This window comes from Sander vitreus, chromosome 16 (assembly GCF_031162955.1).
Source record: "Sander vitreus isolate 19-12246 chromosome 16, sanVit1, whole genome shotgun sequence".
NCBI lineage: Eukaryota > Metazoa > Chordata > Actinopteri > Perciformes > Percidae > Sander > Sander vitreus.
The window spans coordinates 2,524,652-2,545,094 of NC_135870.1; the positions used below are offsets into that span (position 1 = coordinate 2,524,652).

Below are 20,443 nucleotides of genomic sequence, written 5' to 3' on the forward strand. Positions count from 1 at the left end.
CGCCATGTGTTCAAGTCTCCGGTGGTCCTCTGTGGCAGCGCAGAACAGTTCCTCCTCTCCACTGAACACGTCTCTTGTTTCCTCTTAACTGGTTCCAGCAGCAGAGCAGTGTTTGTCGTACAGTTGGTAATGATTTAAACAAGCTCAAGGCTTCTCTCCCCTCTCTTCTGCTTTCTCACACCGGCCTTTTCTTCTCATTCCCGTTGAACTAATCATTATTACAGCGGAGCTGCATTGGAGGGAGAGAGTCGTCATTCTTGTGTTCTCGTTTCCTGAACGTTCCTCCTAAAGCAACTTATGACGTAAAGCTCGAGATGCTTCTCTGGGGTGTTGATTGTCCTTAGGTCACCTGGGATTTAGCTTCGTCAGTCAGTGAGAGGTGCTCCATGTTGGATTGTTTAAAACAGGGCAGAGACACTTCAGAGGCGTTATGTTTTATTGACCTTATGCAATCTTAATTGTTTTGGTCATTCCATATCTGCTTCTTTCTCTGAACTTCCTGACCCAAGTATCTCAAAGTTCACATCGCGTCTACAATCTTGGAGGCCGGCTGGTTTAAGCAGGCTGATTGGTTTATTGAGACTGTCCTTTCCCAAAAAACGTTCCATAGGTTGTTTGTTCAAGCAGCAATTAGGACTTTCACCCAGGAGACCGGGCTCATGTCCCGTTTTTAAATAAAAGGAAAAGATTTTTTTTTTACTTTATGGAACAAACGGAGCTACGTCACGTTCTGCGTCACGTGGTAACCTTCAGGAAGTGAAGTAACTAGTGCTGTCAGTTAAACGCGTTATTAACGTTCTTTTTGGCCTAGCAAACTTTGTAGTTTTTCCACATGCTGTTGCAACAACTAGTAACGTTAGAAAAACTACAACACCACACCGGATCTAGCTAGACCGGAAACACAACAACAGGCACACCCCACACACTTGTTTGGGCTTGTGAGCCGACCAAAGAGTAGTAGGCTAACGTTACGTTTTGAGTGGATGGCGAGCGCGAGACGCCGAAATGGATGCCAATAAGATTCTGAATGGAAAGTTTACTTTTAAAAAGTTGCCAAATGGTTCCATTGACAAGACCAAAGTGATCTGTGTGTTGTGTCGTCGTGAACTGAGCTATCATCGCAGCACGGCCAGTCTGAAATACCACTTGATGGCCAAGCACACAGCTGATGGCCAAGCACACGGCTGATGGCCAAGCACACAGCTGATGGCCAAGCATACAGCTGATGGCCAAACACACAGCAGATGGCCGAGCACACAGCTGATGGCCAAGCAAACAGCTGATGGCAATTCTCCGCCCCCTCGTCAAAGCCAGGCGACAAAAGCACAAAGCAAGCCGATCCACTTTTCCATGTTGGTAAGAGCATTAAAATGAGAATAAATAATTGAACAAAAACAAATCTAGGGACATTTAGAATAGATAAAAATGTGCGATTAATTGGATTAAATATTTTAATCGTTTGACAGCATTAGAAGTAATTTGAACCCAAACCACCATTTTTTTTTATCAGCTTAACTCAGTAGTTTTGGTGCCTAAACCTAACCAAACTGGGACCGTTTCACAACGTTAACGTGTTTTAAAACTGCGACCGTTAGATATGAGGACGGGAAACTCTGTGTGTCGTATTAGAGCGGAGGAACAAACCACCGATATGGTTTGGAGGGCTTGTCGGGTTTTTCATACTCCTGTTTGGAGAAGAAAAAATGTAAATTATAAGTTTTATAAGAAGTGATAATTGTAATACTTAGAACTGAAAAGGCACTTGGAGAGCGCAGACCTCTGCCAAGGCCAAATGCCCTATCGCGTAATGTTAACAAAATTGAAAAATAATCCTCCCCGTCATTCAGATCTGCTCCAAGATCTAAAGCGTTCTTCCTCGGCCTATGATACACCCTTCCACCAAGTTTCATGAAAATTGGGCCAGTTGTTTTACCATAAACCTGCTGACAGGCAAAACAACAACCGAAACAAACATACCAAACCAGAAAAAAACACACACACACATCTAAGAACGACCCCCGTGCATGTTGACATTCATGCATCCTGGAGTTTGACATTTGATATTGTGAATTGTGGCTATTTTCTTTCTTGCTAAGAATCAATCAATCAATCTTCTCATCAAACTCTCGACAAGAAAGCGAATAAGCGCAATTCCCAAAATGTCCAACTATGTCTTTAAGACTGGCAATTCAAAGCAGCAGCAGCAGCCCCCTGTTGACCCATCCTTGATCCTTTCTTTAATGTACGTCTGACATTTTGTTTCCTGACTTCTAAACATCAAGTGAGGGCAGAAAGAATATGGGAGCTTCTATCGAGCTGAAGACTGGAGGAGAGCATTAGCCCCTACGTGGTAAAACCCGCACAGGTAGTCGTCAAGTCCAGCATTTGATGTAGACCACTTAAGGTGGGGGAGCTGCTGGGCCATAATCAAACACACACACACACACACACACACACACACACACACACACACACACACAGGTATAAAAAATGCCCATGTGTTTCTTGTCTTGTTATGGGCCACATGATACACTTCCCGTCTCAACAGGAAAACTCTCAAACTCTCCTGTAAACCAGCCTCATTAGCCCACTGACCTGTGTGTGTGTGTGTGTGTGTGTGTGTGTGTGTGTGTGTGTGTGTGTGTGTGTGTGTGTGTGTGTGTGTGTGTGTGTGTGTGTGTGTGTCACACAGGACCGACCCCCAAGGAGGATCCAGTAAGAAGCAGATTCCCCCGCAGCGCTCTACAGATGCTGCGGCACCAAATTGCGAAGTCGAGGATCTGTTTGATGACTTTTGACTGGACTGTACAGAGAGAGATTTGGTATATTAGTTGGTAAATGTCTCATATTTTTATACAGACTACATTATATTATTATTAAGGGTCATGGATTGCAGTGGAATTGTTAATTTAATTGTTGTAATTGTTACTGTAACAACGTACAGATGGTTGACAAATGGAGGGGGAAAAAAACACAAAGTGTCTCACTGGGATGTCATTCCAGCCTCCAGCCTTTGCTGTTTCTTTTTTGTAGAAAGTGACACTTTACTGAAGGAAAATTATTCTTCCAAAAATACTCACTCATTCGGTGTTTTGATGGGTGTTCAACCACTTCAAGAATACCTAAACTCGAGAACAACCTAAGGATCCTAAAGTATCTAAATAACTCTAAAACACCATAAAGGATAGGTAGATCCACCTTAATGAACTTCAGAACACCCTGAACGGTAGGTAGATCCACCTAAATGAACGTTAAAACACCCTGAACGATAGGTAGATCCACCTAAATGAACGTTAAAACACCCTGAACGATAGATAGATCCACCTAAATGAACGTTAAAACACCCTGAACGATAGATAGATCCACCTAAATGAACGTTAAAACACCCTGAACGATAGATAGATCCACCTAAATGAACTTTAAAACACCCTGAACGATAGGTAGATCCACCTAAATGAACGTTAAAACACCCTGAACGATAGATGGATAGATCCACCTAAATAAACTTTTAAACATAGCTAGAACCACCTAAATGAATTTAATAACACCCTGAAGGATAGCTAGATCCAGCTTAAGAACTGTAATACACCCTGAAGGATAGCTAGATCCAGCTTAAGAACTGTAATACACCCTGAAGGATAGCTAGATCCAGCTTAAGAACTGTAATACACCCTGAAGGATAGCTAGATCCACCTTAAGAACTGTAATACACCCTGAAGGATAGCTAGATCCAGCTTAAGAACTGTAATACACCCTGAAGGATAGCTAGATCCACCTTAAGAACTGTAATACACCCTGAAGGATAGCTAGATCCAGCTTAAGAACTGTAATACACCCTGAAGGATAGCTAGATCCAGCTTAAGAACTGTAATACACCCTGAAGGATAGCTAGAGCCACCTAAATTAACTTTAAAACACACTAAAGGATAGCTAGGACCACCTTAATGAATTTAATAACACCCTACAGGATAGCAGGATCCACCCAAATGAACTTTAGGTGGTTCTAGCGGCCATTAAGTGTTTAATGACCGCTAGAACCACCTAGAGATCCTTAAACACCACTTCAACAACCTAAATGAACCCTAAACCATTCAAAATGATCTCTGGAACCATTTAAAGATCCTAAAAGATCACTAGAACGATCCAAATAAACCTTTTAACATTTTTTAACGATTGTTTGAAACTACATAAATAAGCCCTTGCACCTCCTAAGGGACTATTCAACCACCTAATGGATTGCTAGAACCAATCTAAGATCCTAAAGGAATACTAGGACCATCTGAAGAAACCCTACAAGAACATACAGTACGTTATTGCTATAACCATCTAAATTAACCCTAGAACCTCGTAAAGGATTGCAGCAACCACCTAAAGATCCTAAAGCCCAGTTCAGACCGAAGATTTGCAATGAGACGAAACCTTTGTAGAACAGGTGAATGGTGTGTGTGAACGGTTCTGCTTATGGGTTGCTGTCAGAGGAAAGCGGTTCCCAAGTCTACAGGGTCGCAAGATAAATCTAAAGCCCAGTTCAGACCTGAGATTCGAGATACGAGACGAAAACGCTTTAGAGCGTCCCAGGGGAAAGTTTCGGCGGTCTAAACCGGCCCGTCTCAGCTCGACTCAAACCAGCTGATGGTGTAGCTGCGACTCAGCTGTTCAAGTCTCCAGAGGCTGGTTTTACAACGTAAGAGACGTCTCCTGTTTCAACAGCCAATAGAGAAGTCAGCTGGTGGAGTCTCCAGAGGCTGGTTTTACAACGTAAGAGACGTCTCCTGTTTCAACAGCCAATAGAGAAGTCAGCTGATAAAGTCAGCTGCAAACTGTAAATGAAATGGCTGCCGAAATAGCAGAATTTTCAACATGACATCATGATTTCGCGTAAACATACACGCCCACTTTCTTAAGCCAAGTGGTGTGTTATCTGTACGCATTTTGAGGGCCGTATACAGCGGACGGGTTGCGTTTAGGAAAAGAAGAACCGGTTGGGTTTAGGAAAAGAAGAAAGCAACGGTTGAGTTTAGGGAACATGACACGCGGGACACGAAAGAAACGTGACGGGCGACCCGATCCCCGGTCTCCTGGGTGAAAGGCCTGTGTTGTTTGACCCAACCTCCCTACACGGATTTTCGCCCTTTCATACTACTCGCTACGGCGTAAATTGACACACAATCGCAAGGTAATGTAAGTCAATGGAGGCCAAACGGCGTTGATAAAACACGCTACAAAGCGAGTGTGCGTCTTGATAACACGCCAATAATGGCATACGGATTGGCGTGTCATACATACGCCACTTCATGAGGTCAGTCTGGAGTTTTAGACCGAGCGAGTTGGAGAGAGACCGAAGACGGGGAGCGGCTTTAGAACAAAGCAAGAAATTATAGAAAATAGTTATTTTCGATAGTTTCAACTCGTGTCGTCGCAAATCGTTGGTCTGAACTGGGCTTAAATGATCACCAGAACAACCTAAAGTTCCTACAGGATTTTTATAACCACTGAAAGAAACCCTTAAACCTCCTAAAACAATTTCTAGACCTGCCTCAATAAGGGAAGCTTTGCACTGAGCCTTCATGTGTGTTTCTCCACACATTTAATCAGGTTTCCTTTTTTAAATGTGTCAGCTGTCTGTAGTTCTGCAGCATCATGTTGTATTTAAAAACTGGGAAGGACTTTTCCCTTTTTAAAATGTGCTTCATGGACTGGTAATTAACCGTGATTACTATAATTTTACAAACTTGTCATTTTAACATTTGTACCAATAAACAGTGTGAACGTGTTATTTTGTCATGAAATTAAAAGGTTGTTTGTGGTTTTTCTAGAATCATCTTTTAAAGGGGAACTCCAACAATTGTACATTGTCAATCTATTTACTAGTTAAGGCGAGTTTAGTCTGGATCAGCGGAAGTACACTTCCAGGATAGCGCCTGACATCCGATGCGTGAGGCTTTGTCCCTCGCTTTTGAGTCAGAGGGCATCACGTGATCACGGCCGGGAGTTGCAATTCCACTGTTTGGTCGCTATGTTCAATTGAAGGTTGTGCCTAGAAGGGATACCGCTATGGCCAGAAGTTACGCACACTTTTTTTCGGCACACTTCCTGGTTGAACAGCCCTGAGGTCCTAGCAGGGCCTGCCTAGTTGCATTGTGGGAAATGTAGGAGGCAGTGTTTTTTTGGAGCTCGAAAAATCAGGATATCTCTGCTTCTGCTGCACAGATGTTCTTTCTTGTTTTTAAAACGGTCTCTCGCAAGTCGTCCCAACTTAATGAACGGGCGATAGCTTACCAAATCACTGAAGTGCCCCTTTAATCTCTACGTTTCTTCCTCGCCATCTCTCTCTCTCTCTCTCTCTCTCTCTCTCTCTCTCTCTCTCTCTCTCATTCTTTTACTTTTCCTATAATAATCTCTCTCTTCCTCCTCTTACAATCTCTCTCCTATTCTTCCACTCTTCCTCTCATTATCTCTCTCTCTCCCTCTCAGGCTTTCCTCATTCTCACTTCCTCCATCTACACCTCCCATTTCTCTTTTTGCCTCACCGCCCCCCCCCCCCTCTCTCTCTCTCTCTCTCATTCATTCTTCTACCTTTCCTATAATAATCCCTCTCTTCTTCCTCTCCTCTTACAATCTCTCTTCCATTCTTCCACTCTTCCTCTTATAATCACTCCCTCTTCTTCTTCCTCTTACAATCTTTATCTCCTTTTCTGCCTCTCTCTCATTCTTCCACTCTTCCTCTCATTATCTCTCTCTCCCTCTCAGACTTTCCCCATTCTCACTTCCTCCATCTACACCTCCCATTTCTCTTTTTGTGTCAACGCCCCTCTCTCTCTCTCTCTCTCTCTCTCTCTCTCTCTCTCCCCGGCACTGGGCGTCGTATTATCAGGGGAGGTATACGGACATGTGCGCCCCTCCCTCCTCTTCCTTATGTCTGGATAATAGCGGGTGTGAAGTGGATTTGAACTTGCAGCCGGTGCTGAGAGGTGGAAGAGCTCCGAGCAGCACACATCTGTTAGAGAGGAGCTGCTGAAACAAGCCTGTCACACTCTGTTTGCTTTGGGAATTTCTTTTGGGAAAGTTTGAAGTGATAAAACTAACAGGAGCAACTGGATCTCTGGACTCTTGTTTTCTTAGGATTAAAGGTAAGACGTTTCATTTTTTTTTTACCCATTTCTTGCTGACGTTCCTGCACAGAAAGTTCCTAAAACATGTCTAAATCTTTTTTAAGATCATTTTCAGAGATGTACACCAGCTATTTGGTTATTTTAGAGCTTTAAATCTGCAGGTGATGCTGTGATCTGCAGGGGGGGGGTGGTTTACCACCGAAGGAGCAGATCTTTTGGGTGGGCAGGAATGTTCCCACACTGATAAAACTCAAAGATAAAAAAAAAACCATTGATAAAAGTAGCACTTGGGACCAATTAGGTCCATTTACATCCCCAGTGACAGACAGTTTAACCACTTGATCTCTTGATAAGCCTTATCACCACAGCTGTGCTCACACATCTCTCTCTAAATCCTTTTGTTTTTAACTTTTTTGCCTAATTGGCATCTTAAAACATTGGAAATAAACTATCATTCTTAATGCATGAAGCTGTCCCTGTTGGGACAACCCAAAGTAGAAAGTAGACTCCAGTTTCCAGCAGGACAATGTTCAGAATGATGAAGATACACACACAGACATACAGCTACAAAACAGATCAAGTTAATACTAATAATGAGTAGGTCATTTTTTTAAAAATGAACAAAAATACTTAAAATATAAGGCACAAAAGTAGTTCACTATAAGGAGGTCCTATCCATTTTGAAATGTCCATACCTTTACATCTTTACTTACAAAAACACCTCAGTGTTTTCAATCAGTCCTTTCTTTAATATGCAACCATACAACCCTATAACAGAAGAACATTTGCAGATCAAGTTATTCCATATTTCTTTAAATATTGTCTATTGTAAAATGTTTTCAGTGGTAAAAAAAAGAAACTGAGTGCAGATACACTTAACTGAATATGATGGGGAAGGGGCAAGGGTGTAACTTTGGTATTGAGGGGGGGGGGACACAAAACAGGGAGTCTGGGGGTCCTCTGCCAGAAAAAATGTTTCTCATTTCCTGCATTTCTACATACATTTAGGGACTAGGGGGATACAAAATCCAGGAAATAATGAAGTTGGTCATTCTAATAAATAATTACGCCGGAAACCATAGGTGGAAACCATAGGTGGTTACAACCTCCCCAATAATCAAAACCGGCCAGTACAAGGACGATTATAATTTCCTTTTACATAAATAAAGACATTTGCACCATAAATTGATGCAGAAAAGACACCAGAATGCAGAAAATGAAGTGTTTGATGTAAAAAGTGGACATCTTAACCTCCTCCCCAATATTGAACCCAAAGTTACGCCCTTGCCGGAAACAATAGTACTAAACTATGTATCTTTCTGTCTTTATTGTTTAAAATAGGGGGCCTGGCACAGAGACTTATGAATGAAATAATATCAAACTAGAAGCGGAGGGATTTTTGAAAAGTCTCCGTTGGAAGTTAACGCCCTAGGGAGTGATGGACTAAACCAGTGAAGGGCCTCCTTTATTCTCTCTCCTCTACCTTTCTCTGTCTCCCATTCTTCTACTCTTCCTCTTTTAATCTATCTCTCCTCATCTTCCTCTCACAATCTCTCTCCTATTCACCCACTCTTTCTCTTATATTTGCTCTCTCTTCTTCCTCTCTCCCCATTCTTTCAGTCTTCCTTTTACAATCTCTGTCTCTTCTTCAGCCTCGTTCCCATTCTTGCACTCTTCGTCTCATAATCTCTCAACACAAACAGGACTTTTGTAAAGTCCCTGTCCACATTGGAAATTACGCCCTAGGGTAATAAGTTATAAAAATATACAGACAGAAGATTTGCCGATCAAGTGACTATTCCATCATTTCCTTAATTGAATGGGTTTTTTTAATTGTTTTTATAAACTGTTTTCAGAGGGTACAAACACTGTCCGAGTGCAGATAAACGTACCCAAATATTATAGTGAAGGGGTAATGACTTATAAGATGTACATACAGAGGGTAAATATGTCTGCATGCAGTGGTGGGAGAAGTATAGTAAACTGTAACAATCAGTCTATTTTTATTTTTTAACCTTTATTTATCCAAGTAAGTCGATTGAGAACAATTTCTCATTTGCAATGACGACCTGCCAGATTCCCCCAGTTCCACATTCATACCTGGAAGCTGCCCAGTACCACCACAGTCTGATCTGATCACATTCATACCTGGAAGCTGCCCAGTACTACTACAGTCTGATCTGATCACATTCATACCTGGAAGCTGCCCAGTACTACCACAGTCTGATCTGATCACATTCATACTGGAAGCTGCCCAGTACTACCACAGTCTGATCTGACCACATTCATACTGGAAGCTGCCCAGTACTACTACAGTCTGATCTGATCACATTCATACTGAAGCCGCCCAGTACTACTACAGTCTGATCTGATCACATTCATACTGAAGCTGCCCAGTACTACCACAGTCTGATCTGATCACATTCATACTGAAGCCGCCCAGTACTACCACAGTCTGATCTGATCACATTCATACTGGAAGCTGCCCAGTACTACCACAGTCTGATCTGACCACATTCATACTGGAAGCTGCCCAGTACTACTACAGTCTGATCTGATCACATTCATACCTGGAAGCTGCCCAGTACTACCACAGTCTGATCTGACCACATTCATACCTGGAAGCTGCCCAGTACTACTACAGTCTGATCTGATCACATTCATACTGGGAAGCTGCCCAGCATTTCACTAGTCTGATCTGATCACATTCATACTGAAGCCGCCCAGTACTACCACAGTCTGATCTGATCACATTCATACTGAAAGCTGCCCAGTACTCACATCGTCTGATCTGCCCATACAGTTGCCACTACCACAGTCTGATCTGATCACATTCATACTGGAAGCTGCCCAGTACTACTACAGTCTGATCTGATCACATTCATACTGGAAGCTGCCCAGTACTACCACAGTCTGATCTGATCACATTCATACTGGAAGCTGCCCAGTACTACCACAGTCTGATCTGACCACATTCATACTGGAAGCTGCCCAGTACTACTACAGTCTGATCTGATCACATTCATACCTGGAAGCTGCCCAGTACTACCACAGTCTGATCTGATCACATTCATACTGGAAGCTGCCCAGTACTACCACAGTCTGATCTGATCACATTCATACCTGGAAGCTGCCCAGTACTACCACAGTCTGATCTGATCACATTCATACTGGAAGCTGCCCAGTACTACCACAGTCTGATCTGATCACATTCATACCTGGAAGCTGCCCAGTACTACCACAGTCTGATCACATTCATACTGGAAGCTGCCCAGTACTACCACAGTCTGATCTGATCACATTCATACTGGAAGCTGCCCAGTACTACCACAGTCTGATCTGATCACATTCATACTGGAAGCTGCCCAGTACTACCACAGTCTGATCTACTGGCCACTGGGCAGCTCCACTGGAGCGGTTGGAGGTTAAGGGCCTTGCTCAAGGGCACCTCAGTGGTGGTAATGAGGGAGGGACAAGCGCTGCTCTTTCACTTTCCCCACCCAGATTTTATCCTGCCAGTCCCAAAACTCGGTTCCTTAACCCCTAGGCCACCACTGCCCCCATTTTCTTTTTATATAAATCATTCTTCAATCCAGCTTTTCAAAAATGTTATTTAACCTTTATAAATAAAGGTACTCTCAGTGAGACACAGGGTCTCATTCTCAAGAGAGACTTGTTTGGGACAATACAACAACAATCAGTTACAGACAGATTTGCTGATTTTCTTTCTTATTTTTTAATCCAATTGAATATTTTTGGGTTTTGGACAGTTGGTCACACAAAATAAGCTGTTTGTAGACATGGATGTCACTTTGGACTTCAGTAAGGAGTCATTTTAATTCATATATTTCCATATTTTTATAAACAATGAATCAATGATAATGAAAATAATCTTTAAGTAGAAACAAAAAAAGTCTAAAAATGAAGTCCCGCATTCACGACCAACAGTCCAGAACTCGAATATATTCACTTCATCATCATATACGACAAAGAAAAACATGAAATCACATCTCAGAATCTGGAAATATTTGGCTTGAAAAACAACAATTAGTTGCAGATTAATCTCGACCAGTCTTGTTAAATTGCTGATTGTTTATTCTATGTCTTTTTTTGTCATTTTTTTATTGCATTTTGCACCGTTGGTCCGTGAAGACTGACATTTCATTTGTGCCGTATGTCATGCATGTTTAGCACATCTGACAATAAAGCTGACTTGACTTAATTGTTGCAGCTTTATTTCAGATAAATGTAGTGCCGTAAAAAGTACAATATCCCTCTGAAATGTTAGTATAAAGTAGCAGAACATAGAAATACTCAAGTAAAGTATCCTTGAAACTGTATTTCAAGTAACTAGCAGACTTGGGTAAAAGTACTTCTCCACCGCTGATATTTGTATTATTGACTCTGCCATCTTTTTTTCCCTCCAGATTGTGTTGAGATGATCCCACACGTCCTCACACACCTGCTCTGCTTCGTGTGTCTGAGCGCTGCTCGTCCTCAACCAGGTAAGTCCAGTCAACACTGTCTCTCTCTCTCTGACGTAGGCGTTATATGAGACAGATTGCACAAAGTGGAAAGTGATTGTTACTCCAACACAACAACAGTCAGCTCTGAGCACATTTCTGTAATCCCTGGTCACACAGGACTGTCCTCCCCCGATGGGTCAAACAAACACAGGACTTTCACCCAGGAGACCGGGGTTCATGTCCAGTTTAAAAAGAAAAGGAAACGGAGAGTTTTTGTTTTTTTTTACTTTACAGAACAAACGGAGCTACGTCACGTTCTGGGTCACGTGGTAACGTCTGATTTGAACCCAAAGCTCCATCTTTTTTAACTTCATTTTATCATATTAGAGGGTAGGAACATATCGTCGTATGGTTTGGAGGACTTGTTAGAGAGTTACACAGGCATACACACACACACACACACACACACACACACACACACACACACACACACAGGGAGAACTTCCTGCAACTCTGTTGGAGGAATTGGTGTGTTGGAGCCAGAGTTTGATTGCTGCTGACTTTGCTGCCAGTTGTAAAAATGCTGCAGCTCCACCACTCCTCCAAGGCCAGAGATGAGTCTTTTTTTCTTTCTGCGTCATGCATTACATCATGTGTTCAAGTGAGTCACACCATTTGGGGAACTGCACATTTCCTCCAGATAGAAGACACGCTGGGTTTAAAAGATTCTGCAATGCATGGGTTTGTCTGATATTGTACGAAATCTTATGCATAGCAATTCGTATGATATCCTACAATATTACGGCAACCGCCGGCCAGTCACAGTGTTAAACAGTTATTTTTAGCGGTATTTACAGTTGAGTTTAGCAGACAAAAGGTGAGCGTCATGTGACGACACAAGTAAGAAAAAGATTGTGACCTGGGTGAAAGTCTTGTGTTTTCTCCTTAACTTCTTCAGGACATGAACACCTGTTTCCTGGGTGAAAGTCTTGTGTTTTCTCCTTAACTTCTTCAGGACATGAACACCTGTTTCCTTGGTGAAAGTCTTGTGTTTTCTCCTTAACTTCTTCAGGACATGAAAACCTGTTTCCTGGGTGAAAGTCTTGTGTTTTCTCCTTAACTTCTTCAGAACATGAACTTCTGTTTCCTGGGTGAAAGTCTTGTGTTTTCTCCTTAACTTCTTCAGGACATGAACACCTGTTTCTGGTGAAAGTCTTGTGTTTTCTCCTTAACTTCTTCAGGACATGAAAACCTGTTTCTTGGTGAAAGTCTTGTGTTTTCTCCTTAACTTCTTCAGGACATGAACACCTGTTTCCTGGGTGAAAGTCTTGTGTTTTCTCCTTAACTTCTTCAGGACATGAACACCTGTTTCCTGGTGAAAGTCTCGTGTTTTCTCCTTAACTTCTTCAGGACATGAACTCCGCTCCGCAGGTTGAAAGCCCCGTGTTTAAGGACCCAAACATCCCCCCCAAGACCAAAAAACTAATTGATTAATCGAGACAATCATCCACAGATTAATCGACGACGGATATAATTGTTTGTTGCAGCCATAAACCACAATTCTATACTTCCTGATATGCTGCTTTTAATTTTGGAAGTCTTCAGTTTGTTTCTGTAAGTGGGCATTGTGTGAAGAAAAGCAATCACCTGAAATTGCTGCTTCATGTGTGACACACACTCATGCAGGATCCTGTTTTCCAGCACCGCCACACTCGATGACGATGCAGAAGAACCCCCCTGCTGCGACTGGCTCGCTGGCCGGCCGGGTGGTGCTGCCTTGCCACTTCTCCATCACGCCACTTTCCCCCAGCAGTTCGACACACACTCCGTCATACACCACACGACCCCCAACTCCTCACGCCACCCCGAGTCCCACGGAGGAGCTGAGGATCAAGTGGTCGAAGCTGGAGGAAGCGGGGGAGAAGGTGGTACTGGTGGCGCAGGGGGGCGTGGTAAAGGTGGGGCAGGACTATATGAAGAGGGTGACGGTGCCCGGCCAGCCACTGTTGCTAGGCGACGCCTCCCTGGTGATAAAGCGGCTCCGGGCGAGCGACGCGGGGCTTTACCGTTGTGAGGTGATGCACGGGATGGAGGACACCCAGGACACCCTCAGACTCAACGTCACTGGTGAGTAAAACAAACACACGCTGCCAACTCTACACTTTTATTGATGGAATTAACGGTCAATATGAAGAGTCAAACGTGTTCAGTGACTAAATCCAGATGTGTGACGTCGGCGGAGACTTGGCTGCTGTTTTCTGAGCAGAAGGGAAGTGTTCTTAAAAGCTGCAGGGATCAATATCTTTATATTAAAGGGTAGCTTTGGGTTTTTTTCAAACTGGACCTAATTTCCCCATTCCCATTTCCCATTGTTGTTGTGTCTAAGTGACTAATGGGAACAACAATCTTTGAAATGAGTCCGATGTAAAGCGAGACTGTCACGTCAAAAAGCAACATAAAGGTTGAAAAAAGTGTCAAAAACTTCGAAAGAAAGCTACCAAAATGTTGAAAACGAAACAAGCTGCAGTGTAACGTAAAGGGCAATTGCGCAACATCATTTTCCTCTCAGTCGTTAAATGTAATTGGCTCTTACCAGTGTATCTCCGTGTGTACTTTGTCCACAGCAATCCCACCTATCAGTCCCAAATTGTCCCAGTTAGAGAGGAAATGGTGTAAACATATTGTTTGTAAATCTTAACAATCATTCCCCGAAAGAACAAAGCAGACCTGCCTTGTTGCACCATCCAAATGTTCTTTAAAACGTGAGTGAGGGGCGCCGGACATCACGCTTTATCCTGGAAATATACTTCTGTTGATGCAGACGACCGGTTGTGTTTTATAAAAAGAAATTATAGAAGTACTAAATAGGGAAATAGTATACAGTTAATTTGCATTTTAAGTGCTTTGGGGTCCTTCTGTAAGTTATTTCGGGTTACGATGGTCCTGGAGAAAGCTGCAAGCTGAACGAAAGGAGGCCAAGCAATGGCCCGTTCCAAACTGTGATATACCAGCTTGTATATTAAATTGAATTAAATATAGTTTGTCCGTCCAGTGTGTAAACCCCACAGCGCCGTGAGGAAGCCGACCCTCGCTCCCACCCATTTCCACAGATTCCACATTAATACTGAACGGGTCTCTTTGTTGAGCAGCCCCGCACAAAGACGCTCCCTCTGAGCGACACACAACGGCTCAGTTCATCTATTCACATCGTCCTGCAGCTCTGCCAGGATAATAATAATCCTCCCGCCCAGCTGGAAATAAAGGAGCTAATGACACAAGACAACAGCTACGTATAGTCTGAGGATGACAGCTGAAATAGCTGTTTCTCTATACTGTCACGTAACGATCGTTGGAGTTATCCGGTTTCTGTCCAGAGTGAATCGTTAATTCATAATGTCAGCAGACAGTCTCTGTCTCATCAGGTAGAACAGGTTGATGAAATGGACACTTACCTCCCGTCTCCATCAAGTCACAGAAATGAAGCTAGCTTCCACTTTGATACAACGTTAACGGCACCATAGGTCCTCTGTTGTAACCATGAACTGTAAATGCTGGTTTTAAAGGCTGCATTACAGTAAAGTGATGTACTTTTCTGAACTTACCAAACTTACTAGCTGTTCTATTATTTGCCTTTCCCCTCTTAGTCATTGTATCCACATTACTGATGATTATTTATCAAAACTCTTGTGGTAATATTTTGTGAAAGCACCAATAGTCAACCCAACAATATCGCTGCAATATTGGCATTGATGTATTTGGTCAAAAATGTCGTGATATTTGATTTTCTCCATATCGCTCCGCTCTACGTCCCAGGTTCTTAAGTTGCATCCCCGGTTCTTGCATCTTAAAGTCAGACTATGTAACTTTTGAATAAAGGAACAACACAATCTTCCCTTTTACAAATGAAAAGTTAATTTCAATTTCAATGTATTTATAGTATCAAATCATAACGACGGTTATCTCGAGACACTTTACAGATAGAGTAGGTCTAGACCACACTCTGTAATTTACAAAGACCCAACAATTCCAGTAATTCCCCCCAAGAGCAAGCATTTAGTGCGACAGAGAGAAACCTCGGGTGCTGAGGAAAATTTCCTTTTAGGGAGAAACCTCGGACAGACCCAGGCTCTTGGTGGGCGGTGTCTGACGGTGCCGGTTGGGGGTGTGATGGCAATAATAATAATCACAATAAAGATGATGGAACTATGACTAGAAATAGTAGTTGTAGTAGTTCATGGCATAGGAGGACACTGCAGGGTGTAGCAGGGCATAGCAGGATGTAGCAGGGTGCAGCAGGGCATAGCAGGACGTAGCAGGGTGCAGCAGGGCATAGCAGGACGTAGCAGGGCACTGCAGGACGTAGTGGGACATAGCAGGACGTAGCAGGGCACTGCAGGACGTAGCAGGACATAGCAGGGCACGGCAGGACGTAGCAGGACGTAGCAGGGCACTGCAAGATGTAGCAGGACATAGCAGGGCACTGCAGGACGTAGCAGGACGTAGCAGGACGTAGCAGGGCACTGCAAGATGTAGCAGGACATAGCAGGGCACTGCAGGACATAGCAGTGCACTGCAGGACGTAGCAGGATGTAGCAGGGCACTGCAGGACATAGCAGGGCACTGCAGGACGTAGCAGGGCGTAGTAGAGCATAGCAGGGCACTGCAGGACATAGCAGGACATAGCAGGACGTAGCAGGGTGTAGCAGGGCACTGCAGGACGTAGCAGGGCGTAGTAGAGCATAGCAGGGCACTGCAGGACGTAGCAGGGCGTAGTAGAGCATAGCAGGGCACTGCAGGACGTAGCAGGGCGTAGCAGGGTGTAGCAGGCGTAGCAGGGCGTAGCAGGACGTAGCAGGACGTAGCAGGGCGTAGCAGAGCATAGCAGGGCATAGCAGGACATAGCAGGATGTAGCAGGGCGTAGCAGGGCGTATTAGAGCATAGCAGGGCACTGCAGGACGTAGCAGGGCGTAGTAGAGCGTAGCAGGGCGTAGTAGAGCATAGCAGGGCACTGCAGGACATAGCAGGACATAGTAGAGCATAGCAGGGCACTGCAGGACGTAGCAGGGCGTAGTAGAGCATAGCAGGGCACTGCAGGACATAGCAGGGCGTAGTAGAGCATAGCAGGGTATAAGTAAGTACGTAAGTAATCTTACTTGGTCTAGCATGACCAGCAAATGTTAGCAAACTTGATTCAGTTTTCTAACTTCACAGCAATACTACAACTGTAGGAATCCCATCTTAGCACACATGATCGTGTTATTGTGACAAAACAAAACAATGTAACAAAGGGAACATTGTCCCTCTTTAAATCAATTCCCTTCAAATTTCTGGGTGTCTTTTGGATGAATTTAGTAACCATGGTGCAAACGCACTGCAACGACGAAGCCTTTTAGATCGGTGGTTGTCAACTATTAAATTAAATTAATCACCAACTATTTTGATAATCTATTAATCGGCTTGAGTCATTTTCTATGAATAAACTTCTCTGATTCCAGCTTGTTAAATGTGATTATTTTCTAGTTTCTTCTCTCCTCTGTGACAGGAAACTGAATATCTTTGAGTTGTGGACAAAACAAGACATTTGAGGACGTCGTCTTGGTCTTTTGGGAAACACTGATCCACATTTTTCACCATTTTCTGACATTTTAGAGACCAAACAACTCATCCATTCATCCAGAAGATAATCCACACATTAATCGACAATGGAAATAATCGTTAGTTGCAGCCCTGCTCTGATTCACGCCTCTGAACAGCTGCCGAGGCTCATGGGTGTTGTAGTATTTACAGCCATCTGCCAGGACTTAGAAACAAAGATGAAAATCATCAAAACTTGACATTAAGGATATCATAAAAAAAAAACAAAAAAACGTGATAAACACTTTGGTGGCCAGCGGCCGCTCACAACTCTTCATAACTCTTCACAACTGTTCATAACTCTTCACTAGGGCTGGGTATCGTTCAAAAATCTTCGATAGCGGTACAGATACCAATAACGTGACTTCGATCACGAATACTTTTTACGATACCAATTGTATAAAACGGAAAGAAATTACACTTTATTTTTCAACTCCTACTTTGTGAGCTCCGTCTCTGGGTGACGTAGAGTCTCTACGACGTGTAACGTTAGACAGCCAATCGAAAACATTATTAGATCTTGGTAGAAAGATACTGCATGCTGATTGGCTCACTGATGAGATCCGTACCCAGCCCTACCTTTCACAACTGTTCACATCTGTATCTGATAGTTTCTGCTTTCTCTCCAGGTGTCGTGTTTCACTACAGAGCCAACACCAGCCGCTACACTCTGGATTTTCCTGGCGCTGTGGAGGCGTGCAGAAACGCAGGAGCGTCCATCGCTACGCCCGAACAACTCACGGCTGCTTTTGAGGACGGCTTGGACCGCTGTGACGCAGGCTGGCTTGCCGACCAGTCAGTCAGGTGTGTGAAAAAAATTCTGACTTTAGACTTAGGCTTTATTGTCCCCAAGGGGAAATTCTTTGTCACAAACCGTACGTTATGGACACAGCACGCTTACAGAAAAAGCTAAAGTACAAACATAACTGAATGACATGCAGGGGAATAATACAGTCACATGTACATTTAAACAATGGGTTTGCTTTGTCTGTATCTGCATTTGAGTTCTTACCATTTTCTTTTCTTAAAACCAGTGGAAAAAACCAACCTTGTTTCAAGTGTTTTGCAAGAGGAAGGTTAAAATATTCTAAATGCACTGGCAGAAGATCAGGTTTTTAGAACTCAAATATTGACTTAAAGATTGTTCTGCAGTTAAATCCACAATCAGAGTAAAAAAAAGAGTAATATCTTCCAAATGTAATGCCAGATAAAGTTTATTTACCTTCCAGGATGAATCATGTTGCCGTTTTCTGATCTGACACTTCCATCGGCAAACATCATTTGTTGCTGTCTCCCTAGTCTCGCATTGCCAGACCTTCCTCCACAGCGCTGCGGAGGAGGGTCTTGGGAGTCCACACAGCATTTCGGGATGGGAGAAAAACGTGCTCTGGTTTATTGGCATTTCTTTAAACCAATCACAATCGTCTTGGGGCGGGGCTAAGCTCCGGACGGAGCCACGGTGCCTCTGCAAAACAGTCTCTGGAAGAAACTTGTTTTGGTGGAACATGTGTACGTTCAAAGTAGTTTTAGTCGTGCAACAGAAAACTCAGATTGGACAGATAGTCTAGCTAGCTGTCTGGATTTACCCTGCAGAGATCTGAGGAGCAGTTAACCATAGTCCTCATAAATCCACCGGAGGTTAGAACGCCAACACAGAGACAGAGGAAGGAGACGGACATCCGGCCTTAATGAGTGAAATCGGGCAGAATTTCCGTCGGCAATGGAGCAATCCAGGAACAGGAAGTGGAACGTTGTGGATATAGACTAGTGTCTCCCCAAACAATTTTCTGATATGACGCATCAAATCAAAGCGACTTGGTTACCGCTGTAGAACAATCATGTTCATAGCGATGGAAACCAACGTTGATTGTCGGTAGAAAACGGAAATATCCGTCTCTGAATCTTATTTCGTAGACCAATCCATCCACCCCGACCTCCGTCTTCTGCAGTCTTTGTACGTTAACATCATGTTTTTGCTTTGTCTGTATGTTGGATTTCCTCAAAAAAAAAGTGAATGAAAGAAATATACAAAAGAAGAATATCGCACCCTTGTTTCAAGTATTTTGCAAGAAGAATGTTGAAATATTCCCATTGCATTGGCAGAAAATCAGGTTTTTAAGACTCAAATGTTGACGTAGGGATATTTTGGCAGTTAAATTATGTGTGCTACCTTTTATTTGTTTCCTCAGATACCCAATCACATTGCCCCGTCCCGGCTGTGAAGGTAATCTGTTGAGCAGACCCGGAGTGAGAACGTACGGCTTCCGAGACGCCGCGGAGAAATACGACGTGTACTGCTACGTCGATAAAATACAAGGTAAACGCACAAGTGGAAGCGAAAACAATTCAGCAATAGTTCCACATCAACATACTTAGTTTACTTACTTACTTGTATTTACTATTATTGTCTTTGTGTGTCTTTTCTGTCTGAAGGCGACGTCTTCTACCCCCCCTCCGTCAGAGATAAGCTCACCCTGCAGCAGGCCCGAGACGAGTGCGTGAAGCACGACGCCGTGTTGGCGTCGCCCGGTCAGCTGTACGCAGCCTGGAGGTCCGGGCTGAACCGCTGCGACTACGGCTGGCTGTCTGACGGCAGCGTGCGCTACCCGGTCACCGTCCCCAGGCCTCAGTGCGGAGGAAACCAGCTCGGGGTTCGCACGCTCTACAAGTATGACAACCAAACCGGCTACCCCAACCCCAGCGACAGGCACGGACTTTTCTGCTTCAAGGGTAAGACCCAAACACACACCGATACATACACATAACTCCAGTGGCGGAATGTACCTAAGTACATTTACTCCAGTACTTTACTTAAGTCCAAATGTTGAGGTACTTGTACTTTACTTGAGTCTTTTCTTTTCATGCCTCTTTCTACTTCTACTCCGCTACATTTCAGAGAGAAATATTGGACTTTTTACTCCACTACATTCATCTGTTCCAGCTTTAGTTACTAGTTACTTTACACGTTAAGATTTCTGCACACAAAACACATCTATCTCTCTATAAAATCTGATGTTGTATTATAAAGTAAACTAGCCAACAATATAACGACTACAAGTCCAGCTGAGATGATCAGACCGTTAAACACACAGCTGGTTGATCCTTTAAGGCTCTGACACACCAAAAAGGCAGTCGGACTGATCATTCGGCTCCCGTCTCCTCGAGTCGGTCCAAGAAGTGCCTCGGATCACACCGAAGCGACGCCGACTTGAGCGTACGTTCTGCGCGTG

The 20,443-nt window shown here is 43.6% G+C and overlaps 2 protein-coding genes across 4 annotated transcripts in view; both read left to right on the forward strand.

Annotated features, from left to right (window-relative positions):
* The window catches only part of xrcc4 (X-ray repair complementing defective repair in Chinese hamster cells 4), a 46,350-nt gene extending 40,544 nt beyond the window's left edge, over positions 1–5,806 (forward strand). For both annotated transcript variants that reach the window (XM_078271284.1, XM_078271285.1), the window contains one exon: positions 2,693–5,806. In XM_078271284.1, the coding sequence (XP_078127410.1) occupies positions 2,693–2,798 (106 nt within the window). In that variant the 3' untranslated portion in view covers positions 2,799–5,806. The remainder of the gene's footprint in view (positions 1–2,692) is intronic.
* A 1,051-nt stretch (positions 5,807–6,857) lies between these two features.
* vcanb (versican b) overlaps positions 6,858–20,443 on the forward strand; it is a 52,121-nt gene continuing 38,535 nt past the window's right edge. The window contains exons 1-6 of one of the 2 annotated variants that reach the window (XM_078271496.1): positions 6,858–7,130; positions 11,540–11,617; positions 13,280–13,705; positions 17,843–18,017; positions 19,403–19,530; positions 19,647–19,943. In XM_078271496.1, the coding sequence (XP_078127622.1) occupies positions 11,551–11,617; positions 13,280–13,705; positions 17,843–18,017; positions 19,403–19,530; positions 19,647–19,943 (1,093 nt within the window). In that variant the 5' untranslated portion in view covers positions 6,858–7,130; positions 11,540–11,550. The remainder of the gene's footprint in view (positions 7,131–11,539; positions 11,618–13,279; positions 13,706–17,842; positions 18,018–19,402; positions 19,531–19,646; positions 19,944–20,443) is intronic. The other variant, XM_078271497.1, reaches the window with a different exon arrangement.